The sequence below is a fragment of the Solea solea genome, chromosome 13, assembly GCF_958295425.1.
Source record: "Solea solea chromosome 13, fSolSol10.1, whole genome shotgun sequence".
In the NCBI taxonomy this organism is placed as follows: domain Eukaryota; kingdom Metazoa; phylum Chordata; class Actinopteri; order Pleuronectiformes; family Soleidae; genus Solea; species Solea solea.
The window spans coordinates 14551442-14575884 of NC_081146.1; the positions used below are offsets into that span (position 1 = coordinate 14551442).

At 38.9% G+C, this 24443-nt stretch overlaps 4 protein-coding genes across 5 annotated transcripts; 3 read left to right on the forward strand and 1 right to left on the reverse strand.

Annotated features, from left to right (window-relative positions):
* The first annotated feature begins 480 nt into the window (after positions 1–480).
* LOC131471381 (nuclear receptor coactivator 7) lies at positions 481–5244 on the forward strand. Of its 2 annotated transcripts, XM_058647900.1 has the most exons (7): positions 481–619; positions 1320–1515; positions 3130–3282; positions 3394–3546; positions 3665–3760; positions 3881–3954; positions 4141–5244. In XM_058647900.1, the coding sequence occupies exons 1-7, from the start codon at positions 594–596 to the stop codon at positions 4277–4279; spliced, it is 837 nt and encodes a 278-aa protein (XP_058503883.1). In that variant the 5' UTR covers positions 481–593; the 3' UTR covers positions 4280–5244. The 2 variants fall into 2 exon arrangements, with proteins under 2 accessions (XP_058503883.1, XP_058503884.1); XM_058647901.1 differs by lacking the exons at positions 481–619; positions 1320–1515 and adding an exon at positions 2497–2658.
* Positions 5245–6702: 1458 nt separating this feature from the next.
* hint3 (histidine triad nucleotide binding protein 3) lies at positions 6703–10908 on the forward strand. Its single transcript, XM_058648565.1, has 5 exons — positions 6703–6868; positions 7754–7871; positions 8147–8216; positions 8679–8808; positions 10210–10908. Exons 1-5 carry the CDS (start codon positions 6734–6736, stop codon positions 10255–10257), a joined length of 501 nt encoding a protein of 166 aa, XP_058504548.1. The 5' UTR covers positions 6703–6733; the 3' UTR covers positions 10258–10908.
* Positions 10909–10936: 28 nt separating this feature from the next.
* si:dkey-29b11.3 (actin-binding Rho-activating protein-like) lies at positions 10937–13177 on the reverse strand. Its single transcript, XM_058648564.1, has 2 exons — positions 12808–13177; positions 10937–12233 (listed from the first exon to the last, which is right to left on the reverse strand). Exons 1-2 carry the CDS (start codon positions 12812–12814, stop codon positions 11689–11691), a joined length of 552 nt encoding a protein of 183 aa, XP_058504547.1. The 5' UTR covers positions 12815–13177; the 3' UTR covers positions 10937–11688.
* A 114-nt stretch (positions 13178–13291) lies between these two features.
* On the forward strand, positions 13292–22949 carry trmt11 (tRNA methyltransferase 11 homolog). Its single transcript, XM_058648562.1, has 13 exons — positions 13292–13425; positions 14259–14324; positions 14425–14498; positions 14634–14715; positions 14865–14957; positions 15089–15223; positions 15314–15470; positions 15566–15646; positions 15754–15918; positions 16267–16339; positions 16734–16868; positions 19971–20094; positions 22584–22949. The coding sequence occupies exons 1-13, from the start codon at positions 13348–13350 to the stop codon at positions 22722–22724; spliced, it is 1404 nt and encodes a 467-aa protein (XP_058504545.1). The 5' UTR covers positions 13292–13347; the 3' UTR covers positions 22725–22949.
* The last annotated feature ends 1494 nt before the right edge of the window (positions 22950–24443 follow it).

The window sequence follows — 24443 nt, forward strand, 5'->3', positions numbered from 1 at the left end:
AGATGATTAATAAGCCAATTTCTTATTTATTTATTTTCTTAATTTTTTAAGTATCAAAGGGAAGGCTGCTCATTAATCACAAATTGATTGCACTACTCAGATTTTGTACACGGATTTTATGTTTTTCAACTGATTAAGTGCAAAGTAAATGGCGATTGCAGCTGTTTGTTGAGTGCAATAGAAAAAAAAAATGGCATTAATGAAATGTAGTGGAGCCAGAAAAAGAAGTTAATATTCACATTGCTACTTTTCTACCCAGTCACTTCATTGAATCACTGAGCTACTGTACAACCTTGACACAGTCACTGAAATAAGTTTGAGGACAGGGACTGAGAGCAGGTCAAGTTAATGTGTTACCAACTTTGGCTTTGAGGCGCCATTGTGAAATCCTTTTGTGAATACGTGCAGGCCATTCAAATCTGTGAGGGGAGTAAGGGAGGGTTTATGGTCAAAGGAGCTTATCTCAGCAATCGATCCTCTGGTATAAATGCAGACGACGGGAGAGACTCAGTAGACCTGCTGGATAAGCACTGAGCCTCCAATACTACAATTTACTTCTCTTCACAGTTTCCACACTTCATCTTCAGTCAGCCATGGGAGTTGCATACAGCGTTGGAGAGTAAGTGAAACGCATCAGCAGCAAGTTTTTAAATATGCTGCTTTCTGAATCACGGTGTGGTTATCAGAACTTCAGTTTGGTCATCTTGGGTCCACTAACATGCAAGGAGGATGTGAGCTTTGTGCTCCAACCATTTAATTCTGACAAGATTCTCAATCCAATCTTTTCTTAAAGACACATAGCATTGATCAGTGTTGCTTGTGTTTATTTATTTATTTATTTTCTACCTATGTGCAAGGACAGCATATGAAATTGTAAATTGCATTCAATGGTAGAGAGCTAATCAATAGGCTACATAGAAGCCATAGAGTTGTGTGTTTGTGATGTAGGTGGGAGAAACAGATATCCTTCCACTTCCCAAAATTCCTCATCGCAGAATGACTTCATGTTTAAAACATCCAGTGTGTCAGTTTCCTGTTTTTCGTGACAAGACACGTTTCAGTTGTGAAATGGCATTTGCTCAACCAAGCCAATTATTATAAATGCTTTGAAATGTCAGCAACATTATGAAGCACAAGTCAAACGATGCTCTTGCTATATTTCAGATGAGGTGGTTATGTTTAGTGTTCTGTTTTACTTTGACATCTGTGTTTGATGGTGGGGGTGTTCCCTCCCACATGTGGCCATAGCAAGTGATAGGAATGACAACTCTTATTTGTGCATTTAAGTAATACAAAAAAATCACTTTTTGTCCCTGCAGGGTTGACCACCTCTACACGTTCTTTGTGCAGTGGTCACCAGATATCTACACGAAAGGCAACAAAAAGCACGTCCAGCCCGGCTACATCATCAGAGACAAGCATCCCAATCATTATCTGGTTGTGGAGAACAACAAGGCGGCTGTGATCAACAAGCTCCTCAGCCATCCTGTCAACAAAACTGACCAGCAATGGGAGGTAGGTACTACACTACCACACACACATACATGTTTTAAAGTGATATTTCAGGCTTTTATGAAGTGTAGTCGTGTGTAAGTACACTGATGTCACCGAGTACACCGCCATCACGGAGAACCAATCTGAGAGGAAAAACAGAGCTTAGCAAAGCAACTAAAGACCCACCTCATAAAATATAACCCCTGCTGCTTTATCTCACAGCTGTCCATGACTGGAAACTGAAGTTTGTGTCGCTCACTCCCCCTGCACCAATTTCCTGTGAGACAATTGGCAATTTTACCACACGGCACAGAGGACTCATTGATCCACTGTCACCTCCATCAGCATAGTTCAATTGTGCTTTTTTGTGACTTTGATAAAGAAAGATAAATCGGCTGACTTATTGTTATGACACAGTAAACTAAAGCAAACAGATTTTATTAGGTGAGCCTTTGGTTAAGTGGCTAATATCAGCTTTTCCTTGTGTGCCCACGTGCAGCTGTGGTCTTGGGGATGGAGGTGCACTCAGTGAAGTCAGTGTCAACTGTGTTTATACCTCATACAACCTCCCCTCAAAAATAATTAGTAAAACAAAAAAGAAAAAGAAAAAAAGCAAAGCTTTCTGTGGCTATAAAAGACAGGTTCATATTTAGGTCATATGGGTTAAACGGATTATCCTCAACTCTGCAGCAGCATCACTAGTGCTATAAATTTGTGAGCAGAACCACCAAGGTTTCCTGGTTTACAGTAAATCAGATCTGAATTGGAGTCAAGGAGTTTGGCTGTTGTCCCAGAGGTTCTGGGAAATCCCACAGTCTCCATATATGGACATCCTTTCCCTTTCGTACTCACACGCTCACACACCGCCGTTCACTTTCCTGTTTAATGAGAAAAGAAACCGTTCAGTGTCAGAACGAGCCAATCAGAGCACCCTGTGCACGTGTTTCCAACCAATCGCGTTTCACACACACACACACACACACACACGCAGAGTGAAAGTTACCCACCCATCCAGCGGGTACAAAACTGAATGGATAGCGCATGGTCAGAGTTATTGTGTGGGTAAGGTGAGCGACAGAGAAACGAGCAGACATGAAGCGCTTGCCAGAAAATATCCAAGTTCTGTACATTGCCAGCAGTAATTGCATGGAGCCGTACGTGGAGGTAGGACGACTCAGCTGCTTTACCGGTTGTTTTATCATCAGCATCTTCCCTCCATCTGCTCTTAAATCTGTCGTCTCAGCGGAAGTCTAGCTGCTGTAGTTATTGATTCACAATTCACGATGTTCTGTGGACTACTAACTTACTAGTACAATATCTAGGCCACAGTGAAGTCTACCCACTGCCATGTGCACGTAAATGCAGTTGGGAGCATGGGGGAAGGAGTTATATGAGAATTAAGCTACTAATATGAGAGTATTCAAAAAAAAACAGCAAACTCTTTTTACAGGAGGAAACAAAATAGGAACATTTAAAAAATACAAAATGACTGACAACATATATATATGTATATATGTATATATATATGTATGTATGTATATATATATATATATATATATATATATACACACATAAATAATATAAAATGATTATATTCATGTATGTTTACACATTTTGACTTGTATTTTTATCCAGATCATCCGAGTGAAGGACTCCAAGCGGCGCCTGAGTTTGTGCAGCTCCGAGGACTCGGAGGTGGAGGAGCCCGAGGACCAGGAGGAAGGAGACGATGCTGTGCCTGTGTTGAATGAGCACAGCCAGCTGCTGGGTGATCAAGACCTGGAGCAGGTCAGTCAGACTATCTTTGATGAATCAAAGAGGGTGATTTCCACTAATTATGACACTGTTATGCTATAATTATGGCATCTCTTGATTCACTATTTTTTTTCTCCCCAACAGCTTGTTGCTCATTTGCCAGCGAGGATCCAATGCCATTCATGGCACCTTGTCTACAGCACTGCTGTCCATGGCAGCAGCTTGAAGACCATGTACAGGAATATGAAAGGTCTGGACAGTCCAGTGCTACTGGTCATCAAAGACATGAACAAAAAGGTTTGCATCTTCCTCGTTACCCTTATTAATATATAAAAAACACACAATCACACCTTGATTCAGGGAAGGCTTATAACTGGGGGTACTTCTCTAATGACCTTTGCCTTTTTGTTCACAGGTGTTTGGGGCATTTTCCACAGATCCATTCAGAGTCAGTAAATACTACTATGGCACAGGGGAAACCTTCCTGTTCAGCTTCAACCCTAAATTTCAGGTGAGACCCGAATATGTTATTTTGACAACAGGTGCGTTTGAGGTTAACAAAATGATTGCTGTCTATTTTTGTAAATACATATTAGTTTCTAATGTCTTGTCGTGTTTGGACTCTGTTCAGGTGTACAGGTGGAGTGGGGAGAACTCTTACCTTGTAAATGGCAAAATGGACTCTCTGCAAATTGGTGGAGGAGGGTAAGTTATGTGGTTTTATTGATTTCCCCCCCCCTGTAAAATGCAGACATGTTACTTAAAGGGGAAAAAGTTTAAGCTATTTGTGCCATAAAATTGTAAAAAAAAAGACGATAAAACACTTTCTTAAACCTGCTGCCGGTGAGATTACAATGAATATTGAAGACCTTCTTTTCCCTCTGTTTGTAGGAATGGCTTCGCTCTGTGGCTGGATGCTGATCTGAACCATGGGGCAAGTTTTTCCTGCCCTACCTTCCACAATGCACCGCTCTCCAATCAAGAAGACTTTATAGTACAAGACCTCGAGGTCTGGACTATGCAGAGCTGAGAAAGAACATCTAAAAATGCGACATAAGATCAATGTAGAACGCATACTCCTGTCTGGAGTGACAGGGCTAAATTACTTCATGGAGTACATGCAGTTAAGCTACTACTGTACAAAGTCTGAGAAAACAGTTGCTCCAGTATCGTCTGTGTAGCCGGCTGAAAATTAGCCCACACACAGTTCGTATGAAGTCTGTTCCTGTGGTTCTTGGGCTGGCCTTCTCTTTGCACTGGTTTGACCTGTGTTCAGTAGAAGATGCCACATGCAAGCCTATGATTTGGGGTCCTGTTGCTTTAAACTACAAGCTATTCATCAGCAGCCTCATGCCAGGCCCAGTTAGTTACTGGCATCTGAAGCTTTAAGCTCTCCATGCCCTCCTTTGGTTATGGAGGGAATTCAAAGATAGAGTTCAAATTAAGACCATTAAAAGGTTGTACCTACTGTTAGTACACTCAGGTCCTAAAGTCTTAAAATTAAATTTTATCTTTAGATTTTCCAATTTAAAAGTTGTATACCTGAATTTTCAATGTCAGTATGTTTCTACATGTGTGAGTGTGAATTTGTTATGTAGTAATGTTTGGCTCAAAAACACTTCACGCTCAAAAAGACACGTATTTATTTCTATGGTGAAAACACTTGGGGACATTGTGGTTGTGAGTCTCCATTTCCTGTCCTCTTTTTAGAGAAACACTAAATAATGTATCAGCTATAAAATATGTATTTGTGTAGTAAATGGCCATGAACTGTTACGACTGTTTTTTATTTTTTATTTTTTTTTAAGTGAGACACCACTTGGCTGGTGGCCTGGCTTTTTACACAGCTGGGATCATATTTTAGGGAAACCTTTCAAATATTTGACATGTTTTTCTTTTCTTTTTTTACTTATTAGTATATTTAATATTTTATTTGTATTTTAATTATTTTTTAACAAAAATGTAAACAGGAAAGTAAAGTATGATTCCTAGACATTCTTGTGTGCCTATTTACATTGCTTTGTGTGTATGAAAATCTTTGTCGTTCCTGGTGACATTGAGTAGTCCCCCCCCCCCCCCCCCTCCCACCCCCCTGATAAAATTAGAAACAACAACTGAGAAGAAGTAAACTGTTGCAGTCTTACAGAAAATAGGTCACTGCACATATGAAAATGGAGCACAAGCGGAGACGCCATGTAAGGATGCATTATACTGGCCTACAGTTCAGCATACTAATGTCTGAATAAAAATATTGAGATTACACAAATCAAACTATCCATCCATCTTCTACTGGTTTATCCTCCACATGAAGGTCGCGGGGACAAATCAAACATTATAAAATAAAATATTAACTGCTTTATTATTTATTTATCAGTCCAAAACAGAATGCAAAGAGCAAGAGGCAGAGAACACTTTGGATCCTTTGTCATAGACGTGTGTGTCTATTGTATGGACAGTCAAAGACATTTAAACCTATTGACTGTTTTTATTTAATCTGACCTGCATGAAAACCAATGGAGATGCAGGCATGTGAGGGTTCCCAAATGAGTCAAAGGGCCCCAGGGCATCAAACCAAACAATTATTGTCAGAAATTAATGTGACTCTGCTAAAACCATGTTTTTCAAGATCTTGATCTACTGACACCTCTTTGTATATGCCAAATTTCAGTAGCCAGCCAGTGTGAGAAAGAAGCCAACGAGGGGAAATTGTGTAAAATCCCAAATTTGTTGATTTCTAGTACATTCTGGTGGCACAATTATACACCAATCATAGTCAAAAAAGTGCACTTTTAGTTTGTAGTTGTTAACCGGGAGTGTGAACATTAATTATTAATAGTTTGTAAGAATTAGCAACATTGTTCTCCTTAAAAAAGACTCATAAGCACCTCAACGTCATCACATAAAGATCAAAGGACATCATTGTGTAAAAGAATAATGCTTGGAGCAGCACCATCATACCTGCTGTAACTACTTACAGTGAGGATGAGCTCATAAAGGTAATGTATTTGACACCTTAAACACAGGATAATTACACGTTAATTAGTGACATATATTACACACTTACACAGAGCTGTAACTAATTTACTCATGTTAACACTGCCAGTGACAGAGAGAAAAAACATTGTGTGAACCATTAATTAGAAGTGAAACATTTGATCGCATTTAGTATGCAACTGCAGGAGGATTCTAATAGATCATATTTTATTTAAATTTAAATATTAAAAGTGGCATCAGTTCAGTAACTGAAAGACAAGTGTGGCAAATCAGTAAAATAAATCATATTCCTGAGTGAAGTTTCCATAAGAACACAAACTCCTACATTGTTATGACAGTTTTACACTGAACAACACTGCCCTCTTGTGGCTGTGTTTTTTCTTACATAATAAATCAGCTCGACAATCATCCCATTGCCCCTGTGAGCTCGAGGATTTCTAGAATCGACTGATCTGGTCTTACTGATTGTTGTTTTTGCTGACAGTTCATCATGGCTGAAGTCGACGCCTCTGAATCTCAACCTGTTCAGACCCAAACCAGCGCCGTGCCAGCTGAAGGATATGACAAGAAATGTATTTTCTGCAAAGTAGTCAACAATGAAATGGGCACGGAACTTCTTCACTGTGTGAGAACATTGCACTGACATACGATAATGAGCGCCGGGAGCTAGCCAGCGTTAGCCTTCTGTTTGTAAACACGATTTTTTTCAAGTGATGAAACAAATATATCTGTTAGCACTTGGCTTTATGAGGCCAATATTATCACTTTATAAAATGCAAAGTGAGCTAATAGTAGAAAAAGATGAGATCTTTGTTAGTTCTTAATGACATTGGCTGTATGGTTGTGGTCCTGCTGCAGAATGAATTTGTGGCCAGTCAGACTCCTCCCTGGTGGTACTGCATGATGGACACTGATCTGCTTGTATTTCTCAGTTAGCGCCTCGATAGGCGTTGTGGTTGAGTTGAATGAGTTAAGGTGAGTGGTTGACCTTGTTTCCACAACAGAGTTATGCTTTTTTGCTGTAATTATTCCATGGAGACTTCTCTGGACAGTAGATGGGTGAACCTGCTGAGTCCCACAAGTGTTTGCCAGTTCTGAGTCTGATGACACTGCTGGACATCACCTGAGTTTGAAAGGAAGTAACTTACCACTTCCCACTGCTTGTATGGTGCTACTACAGTGTTTTTGTGCTTCTTCAAAATATCTTGAACAGCACATCTTGAAACTGCTTTGAAATTAGCACCCATTCGGTATAATTGGTTCATCATACTTCTGACTATAATACTACAAAATCCTTGACGTTACATGTAAGCATACCTAGAAGATGCTGGTTTGAAGGCAAACAGTCGTCATACCAAATATTAGTCGATGTAGATGTTTGCTCACTTTGCAATTTGTAATAAACAAGTACATTTTTTTTGTGTGTGATTGTACATTTTCTGCCTAAACAAGTTCAGGTCGTAGGCTTAGTTCAGTTTGCTGATTTTCTAACTTATTATTATTATTACAGGATGAAGAGATCTCATGCTTCAGAGACATCAAACCTGGAGCTCCCCACCACTACCTTGTTGTCCCGAATCGACATGTTGGGAACTGTAAATCCCTAACCAAAGAACATGTGCCATTGGGTAAGATAGGAACAACAAGTCTTATTTATAAACAGCACTTGTATATGTATTTGCTCTTTTGAAAGGGGGCTTAGACTGCAACTATGTATTTTCTTTTCTTTTTTTCTTGGTATATGTCAATAGTTACCAATCTATTGTTTTTATTGTGTGTTCTGACTCTTTAATATCTGACTAAAATATAGTTGCGGGCAGCATAAAAAACAATTATTTGCTACAAAAGAAGTACAATTTCTTATAGCAATTAAGAGATAACTTGTTTTTGTTTTCATTTCCAGTAAACCGGATGGTCGAAGCAGGGAAGGAGATCCTCCAGAAAAACAACATAACAGATCTCAGTGATGTTAGGTGGGCTAAGTATAGTGACACATTTTGAATGTATTTACTGACAGTGACTTATGTGTGACACAATGTTTAATGCAATTTTACCACCTTTGAAAGGCTTTTATTTATAATTAAATCAAATGAAGTTCAGGCAATTCAGTAACCATGCACCAGAAAGTAAGTAAGTTTCTCTATACTGTAAACTTACATATACTGACACACGGATACTGATAATCATTGAAATAATTAGTAGATATCATCAGTGTTGACTTTTAGGTAGTTAAACATTGAACTGTATTTATCGAGTGAGCAGTGATACCTGATCTCTACATGTGTGAGTGTGAATAAACAATTGTGGTTTCTGTTAGATCAGGTTGGGTGTGTTTCACAGCTGTTGATTCTTGACCTTCGGTGAGATCCGTGTTACTTTGAAATGAAGCAAACTTACTTGCTGTGTTGTCTTAAAAATGTATGTTTTGTCTACAGGTTTGGTTTTCATTGGCCCCCATTCTGTTCTGTTACACACCTTCACCTTCATGTCCTGGCACCTGCCAGTCAAATGGGCTTCTTTCCATCCCGTCTCATCTACAGGCTAAATTCCTATTGGTTTATCACGGTATGTCTCACTTTTCACATTAGTAAGGTGTTGTTTTCTTACAGTTAAGTCAGCAACATTGATTTTACTGTGACCCTCAAACAGCACATTGCATGGTAGAGTATGTTTATTTTCATTGCACAGGGACCGTGTTCAGACCTGGTATTATCATTTGTCCTGGGTGATCAAATAACGGAGAGATCATGCCAAGTCCAGGTCTGAACACCCCCAAGTCCTGAATGGGTCCTTATATCCAATCACAGAAATCACATTCAGGTGGTTTGAGAACATGTGGCCACATTCCTGAGCATGCATAAATACAGTCTGGCCTCAGGAGGAATTGAAATTGGAGACCACATCCTCAGCTGACATCATCTGAGCTGCTTTATTTGCCGTCATAGTATTAACACTGATGATGGTGGTTCCCTTCCCTCTCCCTGTCACTTGTGCAGACACACAAATGTTGTCATCAGAGACACTGTACATAGTGTTTGAACAGTCGCACTTAAGGCTGCCTGGTTATGATTGGATTACTGAGTGCACATCTTAATATCTTAATACGGGGCGTGTTGCACAAAAGTAGAATTAAGAAATCCAGGATATCTGAGAAAGCGGGCCTTAACCTATGCTACTAAGTTCATCCTGGTTTAGTCGGGGGTTGCATGAACATCAATCCAGGCTGAGGAGGCACAGCTTGTTCAAGCCAGGTTTAAATGATCCTGGAAAGTTCACATTAATTTTGAAGTACACCCTGAGGTGGAGCACAGATTTACTGATGCAGAGATTAACAGCTTATGGTTAATGATAGTTAGGTATGAAGAGGTAAAACACTTGATATGTAACTCTAAACCGAGGTTGGTGCCTTTGACTACATCAGAATTTCATATCACAAACAGAGGTGTCCTAAAAATAAAACTTAAAAAAGTTTAGTTATTAGTTTTTGCAAATGAGCTCCTGACTTACCACTGCTCCACTGAACTGATCATCTTTGAAATGTAAGTTGTTCACTCTGCAGTGGAAAATCTCCCTCATGTTTCCCTGCTTGATGTGAACATGAGTTTTCTTACAGTCATTTACATTCATGACATTTGTGTACTATAGCAGTTTATGACCAGTAAGAGGCGCAAGAGTGCTCTGCATAAAGTCATTGCCAGCATTAACATCAGCTGAATGGAAGATAAAGTTTCTGCAAATCATGCCTTTGTTTAGATGACCACGCATCCATTTTCAAGGGATTTACTGTGTAAAAGCTGCTATTATGATAGTTGAAAAAAGACAGTCCACTGTAAACAAACTCATTTTTAAAAGTGAATTTTTGAAGTGAATTTTTCAGTAGCACCAATCCAGTTTTACCATCATACATACACTCGTATATTAAGACCAAGTGGTTTATTTCTGTGCTGTTTTGTTCTTGTTTTGCAGGCAGATCAGCTGATTGAACTTCTCAACTCTAAAGAAGAGACCAACTGATCATTTGAATTCAGTTCTTTCAGTCTTTGGATGTGATGCAGTGCAGACTTCATGTTGGGTGGTTCACATCCACATTGGGTTGCTGTATGTTTGACAACAGCTTATAATTTTGTGACATGGCAACATGTCAACTATTTAGACTTGAATCCAAGTGAAAGCCCAATTTATGCCAAATCTTATGTCTTGCTGCTTACATTTTTGGGTAAAATACGTTTTTTTTAATGTTTTTACAGAAGATTTCCAATAATTATGGACATAATAAAACAAAAATACTTTTTAAGGACCAAGTATAATCCACTAATATTTCCAAAGATCACCCAAGAATATTGAAGGCTGAATGGACAGTAATTTAAACTGGTGTCCTGTGTCACAGAGCTGCCTTGGTGCATCACAAATCTGACCTCAATACATATATATAAAGTGAATGTTTGTAAAACCAATAGGGTGTTTGTTCATATTACAATTGATTTGATGTAATGTCTTTAACAGTGTTAAGTTATAGTATACTGTATGTGAACCAATGAATGCATGAACTTTATCACTGGAATGTAAAATAAATCATTGTGTATGTCCTGGACAAAATGTGCACTTTTACCAATGCTAATTTAAAATAAATACTATTGCTGTGTCTCAGAACAACGTTTTCAGTTACACCAACCTCTCAGTATGTTTCTAATGTAGCATAAACCCACATTGTGGTATCAGTTTACAGTGTCTCTCTCTCTCTGTCTTACCCATTCATTAGTTTACCTGCACCAGCTGTCAATTATGGATCAATGATCATCTGCTGTAACTGATTAACAAACAGGATTTTTTTAACAGGAGGAGGTTTTTTCTTCTTTTATTACTTTTAATATGCAACACTCAGCTTATTTAACCATCGACTGCTCTTTATGATAAGAAAGCTTATTATTTTTCATGGCAGCAAATGCATAGTTCTTTAATAATGAAATAGAGATAATTCTTATGCATCAGTGTGATTTACATTCTACATTTCAACCTCTAACAATCTCCCAAACTACGAGCAATTACTACTATTACTACTGGTAATACATATACACTGGAGTACCACAGCCAGGTGGGATCAAGTTCATCCTTTAGCACCATATTGTCTGTCACATGTAGCCTCATGTTCTCTTTGGCTTTGGCTCACTCTCATTAACTCTGTCTTCATTTCAGCCACACACTCCTACACTTCCCCAAATTAAAACATTAAATGCAATCAAGTAGATGGAAATGATCAGTTCAAGAACATTTGCTGTTTTTGCCAACTTCACAACTTCATCTTATGCATATACCTGGACACTAGATTCAGTACTTCACGTTTGCACACCTAATATGCATTGCTTATGGGCTTGTAGGGTGGTGTGAATTATGAGGTTTTTCGTTGTAAGCGAGAAAAAGACATTTTCAACAGCAACTGGAGATACATCAAGTCATCAGAGTGATCATGACATTGTCATCCTTCCCCTGCCATAGCATCTCACCCTCAAAATGAACCAACCTCTGCTTCCTTGCTCGTAGAAGGATCCCCACCAATTTATTTGAAATAGTCACGTAATGCTCAAACAGTTTCCCAAACTCTACAGCGATGACACTCCCATCCCTGCTGCCTCCACCGTCATCCCCGTTTCTTGGCTCTCCAATGTTCCTTATCACCTCACACAGCTCCTGAACCTCTCTGCTGACGTGTGTGTGGGCATCCCTCCCCCGCTGCTCCGTCATGGAGCCCTGCATAGGTCTCCCATAGTCGTCCTGTCCCCTCTGAGGGACCACTACACTGGGCCTGGTCTCTTGACTGAAGGGATTGTGCTTCTGGTACTCCTGGTGATCATCAGACCACTTCTGCCAGTTCTCCTTTAAGCTTTTCACAGAAACAATGCACACTGCAGTGTCTTCGCTGAAAGGAGTAGGAGCTGGTACCTCTTCATTCACCGCTTCAGTGTCCTTCTGACTTTTTGTCTTTATCTCTTGCTCTGTTGAAGGGATGATTACACGTATGTAATTGCATGTTACTCAGCTCTGTTTATATCTATAACAACCATCTAAATATTTTTTGGATTACAAGTTTAGTATTGTCCACCTAGTTACTGTTGTCCTGTTTTGTATGTACCTGTGATGTCTGATGACGGTCTACTGTTGGTTACATTAAATGGTTATTAGAACAAAACAAAGAGGCTGACTTAATATTTAATTTGTATGTTTTGTATTTAATGTACTCTTTGTTTTATTAAGATCTTTTACATTTAATAACACGTGTTGCCATCTAGTCATCCTCTAAATGACAGAACAAAATATATTTTATAACTTTTGTGTTATCTTCGACCTTGACATCTTAAATGTTTATGATGCAGTGCTATACTGTCATATAATATATATTTTATTATGTCCAATAAATCAAATCAAAACCACATGTTAAAATGATAATATGGAATACTTAGACACAGCAAATCAACTACCTCTACACAATGACTGTACGTTCGTTACAATATGTTGTTTTTCAAGTTATTTTTCTACAAAACCTTTCAAATATTTGGAGCAAACGGTTACCTGACATGGTTCAGTTTACATGAACGCAATGATTCAATTCTCACTTCAAGCGCAGCAACCTGTCATTGTAGCCAAATTCGAAAGCAATCCTCTAACAAAACTTATCACTACTGAACAGTGCTGGCAAGAGCCGGACAGTGGAGTCTCTGTGTCCTGCGGAGGAAAAACACACCGCAACTGTTTTGGCCAAAGCCTGTCAGTGATCAGGTGGGGCGGGGAAGACAATCCGCTTCTGCAGTAAAGCAGATTATAGTTGTGAGAGGACTTTAACCCAGCACGCAACTGTAGAATAGAAATATTGATGTCAAACACGTTGCGTGAAAGGATATTCATTTGAATGACACTATCATTTCCCAAACAACACCCTGTAAACACAGTATCCATTTGTAGACACGTGTAAACGGACACATTGAGTGTAATAACAACAAACGGACAGAGAGAAAACGTCATTCTTCTACCATTTATGGAAATTCAACCCATAGGAACTCTTTGTCTCAGCGCCCTCTTTCAAGTCGGACGTATTTTGAATCTGCACTAAAGATGGCGACGCTCAGTAAACGATCATGCCTGAAGTTTCTCCTACATCTTGCCCAAGATAATCTGGATTTCAGATTACCGGTAAGATTTATTCACTTTAGTTCGCACCCGTGTGTCGCTCTTAATGTGAGTGATGAATGTCACTTTTGGAGGTGGACGAAGAGCAGAGTCCCACCTCAGTTGCTGTGCTCTGTTAGCTAGCACACTTGCTAAATCCATACTGGTTTCTTAAGTGGTTTATTTACGTGGTTTATTTACGTGGTTTATTTACGTAGTATTCACAAACAAAGGCATGTACAGTATATGAAAACAAACACATCATGACCACAACCAGCAGTATTTAGAGGACGGTGTCAAACAGCTTTCTTAGTTTTTAAATGCACTGCTCAGTTTCCTTTTTCAAAGACCACAACTGCATTTGGATTTGAAAATAGGGTTCTTTCCTATAATTACCAAATGATTCATTAGGAACAGTTATTTCTGTTTTCTGACAAATAAAACAGAGTCTATGTTAGTAATAATCATAACCATTTTAGATTTCTATTTATGCCCATTGAAATTTAGTTTGTGAAATATAACTGTCTAATTTCCCATCGATTTTCATTTTAGTTTCCTTGTGGACATTATCCAGTTTATTAACATCAACAACACATAGCATTTTTTTAAGGAGCAGAAGATACTGTATTGTTGCTGGATTTTAAATGTACTTTCCTATATCGTGATATTTGTCCTCCCCCCGAATCCTTAAAGGGACATTTCTCTGATTTTACAGTTAACTGGTCTCAGTAAGCAGCACTACTCGGCTTGTAAAAGCTTGTGATATTATATATTTACTGTTACCAGTAAAGCTTTACAGCGGTGGTAACCTTACAACACACATCAGTGTTTTTTGTCATTTCTCCTCACTCTTGTAGGAGATCAAGGCTTTACTGGCTGTCAGAGGAAAACCATTCCATCCTGATGAAAACTTCAAAGAAAAGGTTTGCAATTTTTATGAACCTATTTTAAGGTCTTGTCCTTTTGGTTTACCTTTTGTTACTAACACTGTGTTTGACTCATCTTCTCGCTTCTTCTGTCTAGTCTCCTTTCTGGTGTCTGGATGGCTTGTGTGAGGATGATGTTCGTGCCATCATGGCCAGATCAGTTTGTGCAAAGTAAGTGAGTGACAGCCCAGCATTGTTGCTGAGGGGTCCTGAACATGTTTATCTGTGGCCATATTCCATTTTCAGTATTTTCTACACTGAAGTGGCTGTTATGTTGATGTGGTTTAAGTTGCTTTACACTTTCAGGTCTGCCTTTGAATTATGGGGCCACGGAGAGACACACAGTGATCTCCAAACGTCTCTCCTAAACTATCCATTAGAGAATATGGTTTGTGATGCTACATTTTATAGTCCTATTGTTTTGGACATGCACATCCATGTACACCAGTTCATTTCAATTACAGTTTCATAAGAATTATAAAAAATATGAGAGTATTTTTATTTTTGTTTGTGCTCTTCCTCCATATTTCTCTACAGTCACCATTCATGCGCAAGGACTCCACATACAGAATCAATGTCTACACCTTCAACAAGACCCTGGAGTTTACTGACAGAATCAAAAGGATTGATGTGAGTCTTTAGATTGTATGATTAATGCTCAGAAATGTTTATCTTATTTATTTTAAGTGTATCTTCATCTTTGTAAGCTTGCATATATGCAGTATGTTCAGAATGTAGTGATTGGTACTTTCTACTGTCAGGCTTTGGAGTATCTTCCATTTGAGGGCACAGTGAGTCTGAAGAGTGCACAGCACATTTTCTGTTTACTGGAGGATTACGGCACTGACCCCAACAACATCCCAGACAATCCATACTACGTCTACTTTGGTCGATGGGTAAGAGATGCATGACTTCTTTTTTGCATTAGACCGATAACAAGTAATTTGCAACTGAATGTTTTCCATCTTGACACACTCCTACTCCAGATAGCGGACGGTCAGCGTGAGTTGATCCGCTCCCACAGTGTGAAGAACAGACACTTCATTGGAAACACCAGCATGGATGCTGGCCTGTCATTTATCATGGCAAACCATGCTAAGGTCAAAGAGAATGACGTTGTTTTTGACCCATTTGTAGGCACAGGTGAGCACATGTGTGTCATTGCCTGTAATGAATTAGATTTACCCACAGAATTCCACACACTGGGAAATCATCATTGACTTCTTTGACTGTTTCAGGGAGCCTTTTGGTTGCATGTTCTCATTTTGGAGCCTATGTCTGTGGAATAGATATTGATTACAACACTATCCATGGCAGAGGTACGTTTTGTCTTACATGGCACAACAACTGCTGTCTTTTGAAGTAAAATTAGTTTAATTTGAAGGTATCATTAACCACATTTTTTAAATGTTCCCTTGTCTTTCAGGTCGGTCAAGCCGTAAAAACCAGAAGTGGCGAGGACCTGATGAGAATATCCGAGCCAACCTCCGTCAATATGGAACAGAGAAGATGTATTTGGATGTCATGGTGTCTGATGCGTCCAAGTCTGTGTGGAGAAACGCTGCTCTGTTTGATGCCATCATTACTGATCGTAGGTCTTGATTACTTTACTCATAGTTTATCATTAACACTTGCTGAATATGAAAATTTGTGATACAAGTGTCAATAAGCTGTTTTAATTCCATGCCGTTTACTGTTTTTAGACGAGGGTGTTTTTTGTGTTTGGAAATTGTTCTTAGTTCACATGAAAAATCATCTCTCATCAGGAACCCTGAGTTGGAGCTCGTTATCTTGTTCTATTGCTAGATTACTAATGCTTGATTGCTAGATTAGTACTGTAGGCTTTTGTCAAGTTGACCTGTGCACCAAACATCTGTTCTTCCACCAATGGGATGAGCTTGTTTCTTGGTTAATTTTTCGGTGTTGTTTTTGTTGTCAGCTCCATATGGTATCCGTGAGTCCACAAGGCGGACAGGTTCTCACAAAGACATCCCCAGACCCCCTGATGCCATGTAAGAACATTTGTGATTTTAATAGTATTTTAACCTGCCATAACTTATGTATACAAAGAAAATCAGTTCCTTTATTTAACCTTTAATTTAATTTAATTTAATTTAATTCAATCTTTATTAGGGACAAAACAAGTGAGCGGTCCATAGCACCAACAGAGCACAACAAATATCATATATTTACATACAGGCTGGAGCGCCAGTGGTTCCACATTCTAGACGAGAACCTGACAGAGCTCAGTTCAGAGTTGGTTAAGGCTAAAATAATACCATTTACAGAGTCAGATAACCTACACATACATCTATATATAAGGTTCCTTATTACAGCAGAGTTTAAAGTGTTAAATGTTTAAGCATCTCTGTTCTAACCCTGCTCTTCTTTTGATGTTCTTCCCAGCTATCTAGAGTCTCACGTCCCTGTCTCACTGGCGTACCACCTTAATGACATCTTCACAGATCTGTTAAACTTCTCTGCCCATCACCTGGTCATGGGCGGGAGGCTCGTATATTGGCTGCCGGTCTACAGGCCAGAGTGAGTGTTACTACATTCATTATTGTCTGTAGGTTATGTTTGACTTTACCCTCTAAATTAATTAGTAAAACTTATTTGTTTGTCTGTTTTAAAAAAAAACACTAAAAACTAAAGACACAATACACATATTTTTTATAGTTTACAAATTGCTTTGACGACCAAAAAATAATCAGAGCAACACAAAAGCAGAGAGAGAACAGAAATGAGGCACATAGGGACATTAAAACTAATAGAGAAATTAAGGGGAAATAAAATTGCAAGGATTAACATTATATGTATACTGTACATATATATAAATATGTATGTATGTATGTATGTGTATATATATATGTATGTATGTATGTATGTATATATATGTATGTATGTATACATATATATGTATACATATATATGTATATATATATATAACCTTAATAAAGGTCTACATTATCTTAATGGGTTTTGATTTAGAGCCCAGTAGGGGGCAGAGTTGGACCACAAAAAAGAACTGCCTCATACAGACGTAATATTTGAAAACTTGTTGCACTGATGAAGTCTCTAAATTACCAAACATAAGGCAAAAAAAAAAAATGATACTTTAAACATCGTCACATCTTGTAAAAAAATGCCATGAGGGCTGACGGTTAAAACTTGGCTTTACAAGTTAATGAGAGGAATGATGACAAATAGAAACTGTGATAATGACTGCTATTATTTAGTTTTGACTAATCACTTTTACAAGCTGCTTAATGGGTTTTCAATCCTGGGGTCTATTAGCAGCTTCTTTAGTTTCAGTCTATTTGCTTCCACCATACTTTTCCATTTGGTTTTCATCTTCTATCATTTTACTTTAGCACTTTTCTATATATAAAACTTTGTCCTTTGTATGTAACACCAGTGTGAATGAGAGTGAGCGTGATATCCACAGTAGTGTACTGTTCAGAAGTGTTGAGGTGTTCCTGCCCATACAGCTGGGTCTTGGTAAACCACAACTGAAGGTGACTGAGCTCCTTTATACATGGGCTACATATAAGATGGCTCTTCTGAAACCAAACTTGGCATTTTTTAATTTTCAGTGCATTAAACAAGATTGAAGCGCTGACTGGAGATACAGGTGTTTGAATATCAAAATATGAACCACAACACACAGTGGCAGCAACAGACAATGCTGTGTTGAACTCCCTCTGGCCGCTGCTTATAAGTTGATGAAGGCGATGACATGATCCGGCATCCTTGGGTAGAATGACAGAAAACTACATATGAACAAACATGCTTGTGACTTTACATGCCTTTGCATTTGTCTGTACATATCTATACATTAGCAGGGGTGTGTGTGGTCTTGAGTATTCGCACATGCATCCCTGTGCGATATCATGTTCACACATTTGTCTTTGCTACTCATCTACTGGTGCTTGAGCCTGTGCCTGTCAGAGCAACATGTCAAAATAAACATCTGAGGCCAAGCGAGTCAGTTATGTGAATTATCTGTCCTTGTGGTCTGCGTGCTGACCTACATGTGTGTTTCTATGTACAGTCACAAAGTGTGTTTTTGTCTGCATGTCTGTGTGTGTAAGCTCAGACGTAGCCTGTCTCCTGGGCCTAATCTGGGGCTCTACCGGGGAGATATCGGGTATCTGTCACCCCCACATATGTATGTATCTGCGGCCATGGCTGTGATAGAAACAGTGGGGATTTTGTGTTTCTGTCTGCCTCCCTCATGAGAACAGGGGGACTTGTGTGTGTGTGTGTGTGTGTGTGAGTGGGACAACAGGTGATACAAAGACCTGTCAGCAAAAGACAGTGTTGAGATCAGACCAGAGCCTTAAACTCTCTTTCCTTTCTGCCCCACATAAATAGTAAATGACAGAAGAAAAACGTATAAAGACAGATGATGGAATATCAGTCATCGCAGCCATAAAGTGCACTAATTTGTACATAAACAAGTGAAGCAAGGACACAGAGTGACTGTTTTGTCAGAAAGTAAGGTGTAAGGTAATACTTGTGTCACTTGGTATAAATGAGTAATATTTCATTTTCATGTCATCATTTTTCACTTCAGTATATGTTTTCGGACATTTTGGCAAATAACTCATTTAGTTTTTTGGTTCATTGATTTTGGGTCATTGCCCTGTGCGCCTGTTTCTAATTTTACATGCTGTCATAGGGCTGGAAAAATGATTCCGTGAGTTATTGACTACTACATTAATCGCCAGGTATTTTGGTAAACAATGAATCAATTTCAATGTTGAAAATTAAAACAAACTTTTTGATTTCAGCTTCTTAAATGCAAAAGTATTTTCATGTTTCGCTGCTCCTCTTTGGCCAGAATTGAATATATTCAGTTTGTAGACAGAATGAGAGGTTTGCCAAACATCAACTCTTGACATTCAATGGACCAAACGACCTTTTAAAAGTAATCTTTTGTCATTAATGAATATTTGAATTACAGTGTAAACAGTTGTACTGCTGCTGAATTATGAAAAACAAGTTCAAACTGGTTTAATACCCCATTGTACTTAGTGAGCAGCAATCATAGATTTTATGGAAAAATATCACTAAAGATGAAAGACAGAGCTTATCTGTGCTTTGACGGTAACATTATCTCATCAATCCGATTGGGCTCTACAACTTATGATTGGCAGGAGAGAATTATCCCTGTGTCACCGTTACAACCAAATATACTGCTACCATAGAGGCCCTGGCAACAGGGCAATGTTGTGCAAATTGAAACTGTTGCTACCGGGATAGTGGTTAGATGGAGAAAGTGCCACTGACAAAAATATGCAAACTGCTTTTAATAGTTCCTAACCTGGCTTGGTGTGTCACGACAGAGACAGCAGTTGACTCGTCAGACACACTTTTTTCCAACTTCTTTTCTACAAACATAGATTTATCAGTTGCAAATCTACCACACATATGTTTATGGACTGATTGGACGTCAGTGACAGTTACCAAGGAATTTTGACAGGTGTCTCCCCAGCCCTTTTCATAGCCTCCAAACAGAAAGTGATCCGTCACAGCACTAAAAATGGCTTTCATTCAAACCTCTCAGTTTACTAGGCTATGTGTGTTTTTCTTTTTCTTATTGATGATTGATTAACAACTGTTTTGTGTACTTTCCAGATACAGTGAGGAGGAGATGGTCCCTCTTCATCCGTGTCTACAGCTCGTCAGCAACTGTGAACAGACACTCTCCAGCCACACGGCACGACGCCTGATCACCATGGAGAAGATCAAGGAGCCACAGGTTAGTGCTCCCGAAATATGTTTGCATTCATAAATTGAGATTTACTTACAGCGTAGTCGAGTACATGAGATTTGAAAGTGAGTACAGAACTCAGAAAACGACAGTATCTAATAACTGCCGTAGTTATTTTAGCCTATTGTACAAAAGTAGCATGTTTTTAATTAGAGGGAAGTGAGTTTTATCTTGTCCTTGGCATTGTAGAAACCTCCATGTCATTTTCCCCTCTTTAAGTGTTCTATGTTTTCCATGTATCAATTCATAAGCAACATTTCACGAGCATCAACAAATCACTATCACTAGCAATATTTCTGTCACTTCTTATAATAATGGAGCAGTAAACTTTAGATTTGCCTGATTTTAACAGGTTGGTTTTTTGAAGTGTGGTTGTACAAAGTATTTCCAATTACCAACACTGTCCCTGTTTCCCATTGACCCACCTGGGAACCAGATACTTGACATGGCACCATTCCACCAGAGACAAAAGGACAAGCAGACTTTTGACACTTAACAAAAGGTTCATCTAATAAAATCTATGCCTGCATAAATCAATGATATCTTAAGATATCTGAATTTTTTTGGCTCTTCAATAGTTCATAGAGAAGATCAGCAAACATCACTACAAACTTTGAAATTGTATCCACCGCGATTCTTCGGTTGGCTTTACCTAAATGACACAAACGTACAAAATGAGGCAGCAGTCGACCAGCAGCTCCCGGGCCCCCACGGATTTCATCAGTGGACCTTGGTGTGAGAGTGACTTAAGCAGGTGTAGACTTTATTTGGTGCTCAGCGAAGTCGGTGTTGATAATGTGTCAATACCTCTTACAACCACAGTTGAAAAAAAAACATAAACTTGCCCTTAAAGACTAGCACCATCGGTGTTTAGATGGCTGCAAGTGCATTTGCTATTTTAACAATGTGCATGTTGGACCGGACAATGACAACTGTGTTGGAAGTTTTCCTCAATCTTTTGTTATTACATTATTATTTTGTCCATAGAGCAGCAGAGACATTCAGACTTAATTTGGAGGCAAAACAAGTTATTGCACACAATTAAATACACATCTTTGATCTTTCGTCTGATGTGTGTTTGCATGACTGGTTGCAGATATAATGCATTTGTATAGTTACAAATGACAACATACTTGTATCTGCACAGTACCAACTGCACAATTACTTCACTGTTTTTGTTTGTGTAAGCATCGACAGCGGCACAGATGTTAGCTGGTGTAAACGGAGAGCAGTTTCATGTGGATCTCATCGTCTTGTTTGTGGATTGTATATGTAACCGCATGAGTATGTGTCATGTGCATGCATATAACATACGTCTGTGTATGTTTTTCTGTACATGTCATCCCAATGGAAGAGATGGTGTCTCTCTGTCTGTCGGGGGTTAATCCTCACCATCTGGCTGTGATTGGTTCATTTCTTTTATACTGAAACCCTAAATGGCTTAATCATCCATCGTATGGAAAACAATCCATCTTTGAATCTGTCATCCGTTCCACTTCAAAACCCAAAATTGCTCCCATAAAGAGCCTTGTATGATACACACGCACGCACGCCCGCACACACGCACGCACGCATGCACACACGCACATACACAGACACACATTTGTTTGATCTTATCTGACTGGTAGCGTTCTCAGTTTTCTTTCCTTCCATAATAGGCCTTAGCCTGCACCTATCTGCACTCCTTCAACACAGTGGACACTTAAATGTGTTTTCAAGACTGTGACACGTGGTTAGCCAGTAATGTTTTGTGTTAAAGTAGTGCAGAAAAAAAAAACTACTCTTTAATGTCACATTTACTTAAACTTTATGGGTTGTGACATAATGTGTTTGGTGGCCATAATGTTTTTTTTTCCTGTAACACTAGATATATGTATCCCTCCTCTGGTATTGCTGTCATTGACCAAGCAGTAATTCCCACTCATTTTCAGCTCTTTGTACTCATGCCCCCCTGTTCTTATTACTTTGGGGTCATGTTTAGGTTGTCAGTCTTGTTACCACTCTGGTTATGGAAACTGCTTGGCAGTATTAGCAAGCAAATGAGAGGTGATGCTGAAAGCTTACAGGCCCCAGCGTTGAGTCATCACTTCCAAGTCATTATTTTTCTTCCCTGCATCTCTTTTTCTTCCTTCACCCCTTCATTGACTTGAGGCTACCTTACAGTCAAGACAAGGAGGCTTGATTTCACGTCCAGATAACATTTATGTTTATCTTGAGTCAAATTTCAGTTTAAGGGTTTTGTACACAAGCTGTAAATTTAAAGAGCAAAATGTCTTAGAATGCTAGTTAAAGGTTTGTTTATTTTTTTTTCTAATAAGACAATAAAAGATGAAACATTAGTACTTGCATTCCAGGTCACATGACACATGGTAAATAATGCCATAAAATCTTTTAAGAAGTTCCTGAATTGAGGTAGCACTTTTTGCCAAATGGGTTAAGTTAGTTCAGGATAATAATCTCTGTGTTTGACTCGGCAGGAGTTTGACAGCCTGGCTCATCTGACAGACTCACGCCTCAGGCCCTACCAGGGACACAATGCCTTCAGAGAGAAGTATTTTAGTGGACTTAATAAGAGATGTGGCAAAGAGGACAACAAATCTGATGTTAATGGAGAATAATTTCATACTTCATGAATAACATCAGAGGAAATGAACCACACACAAGAATCATGACATGGCTGGTAATGGATTCAAGAGGGAAACAAGTGTAACTCATTAGGTTTTATTAATTATCCTTTTCTTTTTTTTTTCTTTTTTAAAACTTTTCCTACTATTTTAACTAAAATTGTTTTACGCTTTGTACCTATTTCTGTGCAAATAAACAGATTCAATCTGTCAAAAGTATTATATTCTTGTCATAAATCTATTCCGACACTAATACTTTGCATACTCCATTCATGTAGGATAGGTTAGGTTGAAAGACTTGAATAAAATGAGTAACATTTTAAGTTCAAGTTATCATAACAATGATGTTTTTGTGTCCAATCTCTGTCCTAAGTTCCTCGTGACAGGTGACCAGAGACAAACTACTTGTCTGGAAAGATGACATCATTAGCCGGGTTTTTTGGTCAGGTTCACCAGAGCTCCAGATTTCTATGCAATATTGTGTAGAGTCTACTCTAAACTGCTATTTATAAAATGTTAATTGCCATACACATGGCGCCATTCATTTTCCCTCATATAGCATAACTGGAGGCTTTACTGTGTTATAGTGTTATAGATAAGCCTTCAACTGCAAGTTTGCCATAGGCTGTTGTCTTTCTCCCTCCTTCCACTCCACATTAGACAAAGAAAGATGTATATTGTTTATGTGTTTAACATTATGGGGAGTTTTTCCATATAATACACGATTGGGGGGGAAATTGCAATATATTGCCTCACTTATAGTAGCTCAATATGTTGCACTTGCTTTGTCAGCCCTTCAGGATATTTATCATTTTACCAGATTCTTACCAATTCACAGCCCTATTTAGTGTAACAGACTTTAGGAGCATGTTTAGGCAAGAGAGGCCACACTATGCAGGCAAAAGGCCAAACATATTGGCGTCCCTACCTGACCACACACTACTACAATTAGTCAGCAGCTTTTGTTGTTTTCCAACCACAGTTTACATGCAATCTGGCTCATTATTCATCTCCTGAGGGCAATGCAGCAGGCCTTTATGTACATTACCCCTCCGCTCTGTTTATCGTTTGGACTTCTGCCTTTCCACCGCACTTCCCCGTTTGTCCTTGTCCACAAACGGAGAGTTCCAGGCACTATCACATGATACCCGCCGCGCCATCATTTGCGGAGCGCTTTGTTTACTGTTTCTACAGTGCCCTTTTGTTGCCTGTCATCTTCAAGTAAAATCAACACATGCTGCAGATGGAGACCTGGCCTCTCTGTAGTCAGTGCTTCTGTCCACCCTATATTTTTCTTGTTACATGTTAGTCAGTGTATGTATGTTTGTATGTATACCATAACAGAAGACAGAATGTGTTGTGTTTCAGGGGTGCTGTGTGTGTGTTTTCTCAGCCACAATACAGTGATAAACCTATTCTCGAGAGCCCTCAGTCTTCAATAATGCAGACTATAATTAGGGAGTTTTGGGGGGGGCAGGGCATTGCTTTCGACACCATGTAATGCTGTCCAGACTTTGAGGAAATTCTGTCTGTCTGTGTGCGTGTGTGTGCATATATGTACTAGTACAATCTGGTTTTGGTTGATGTTGGATGCTAACGGCAGCAGAGCTATTTGCTGATGTAATTCAATGTCAATAAAATTGACCCAGCCTGTAAATTAGAGTCTGTTTAAAACGGGTTCAAGTTCTCCACTTCCAAATCTGCTACCTCCCT

What these genes read in the sequence shown, in the direction of transcription:
- LOC131471381 (XM_058647900.1), top strand. Translation starts at nt 594, where the DNA reads ATGGGAGTTGCATACAGCGTTGGAGA. An exon ending in AAACTGACCAGCAATGGGAG is followed by an intron (nt 1,516 to 3,129) that starts GTAGGTACTACA and finishes ATTTTTATCCAG; the next exon opens with ATCATCCGAGTGAAGGACTC. An exon ending in GTGATCAAGACCTGGAGCAG is followed by an intron (nt 3,283 to 3,393) that starts GTCAGTCAGACT and finishes TCTCCCCAACAG; the next exon opens with CTTGTTGCTCATTTGCCAGC.
- hint3 (XM_058648565.1), top strand. Translation starts at nt 6,734, where the DNA reads ATGGCTGAAGTCGACGCCTCTGAATCTCAACCTGTTCAGACCCAAACC. An exon ending in ACAGATCTCAGTGATGTTAG is followed by an intron (nt 8,217 to 8,678) that starts GTGGGCTAAGTA and finishes TTTTGTCTACAG; the next exon opens with GTTTGGTTTTCATTGGCCCC. An exon ending in ATTCCTATTGGTTTATCACG is followed by an intron (nt 8,809 to 10,209) that starts GTATGTCTCACT and finishes CTTGTTTTGCAG; the next exon opens with GCAGATCAGCTGATTGAACT.
- trmt11 (XM_058648562.1), top strand. Translation starts at nt 13,348, where the DNA reads ATGGCGACGCTCAGTAAACGATCATGCCTGAAGTTTCTCCTACATCTT. An exon ending in ATCTGGATTTCAGATTACCG is followed by an intron (nt 13,426 to 14,258) that starts GTAAGATTTATT and finishes TCACTCTTGTAG; the next exon opens with GAGATCAAGGCTTTACTGGC. An exon ending in TGATGCCATCATTACTGATC is followed by an intron (nt 15,919 to 16,266) that starts GTAGGTCTTGAT and finishes TTTTGTTGTCAG; the next exon opens with CTCCATATGGTATCCGTGAG.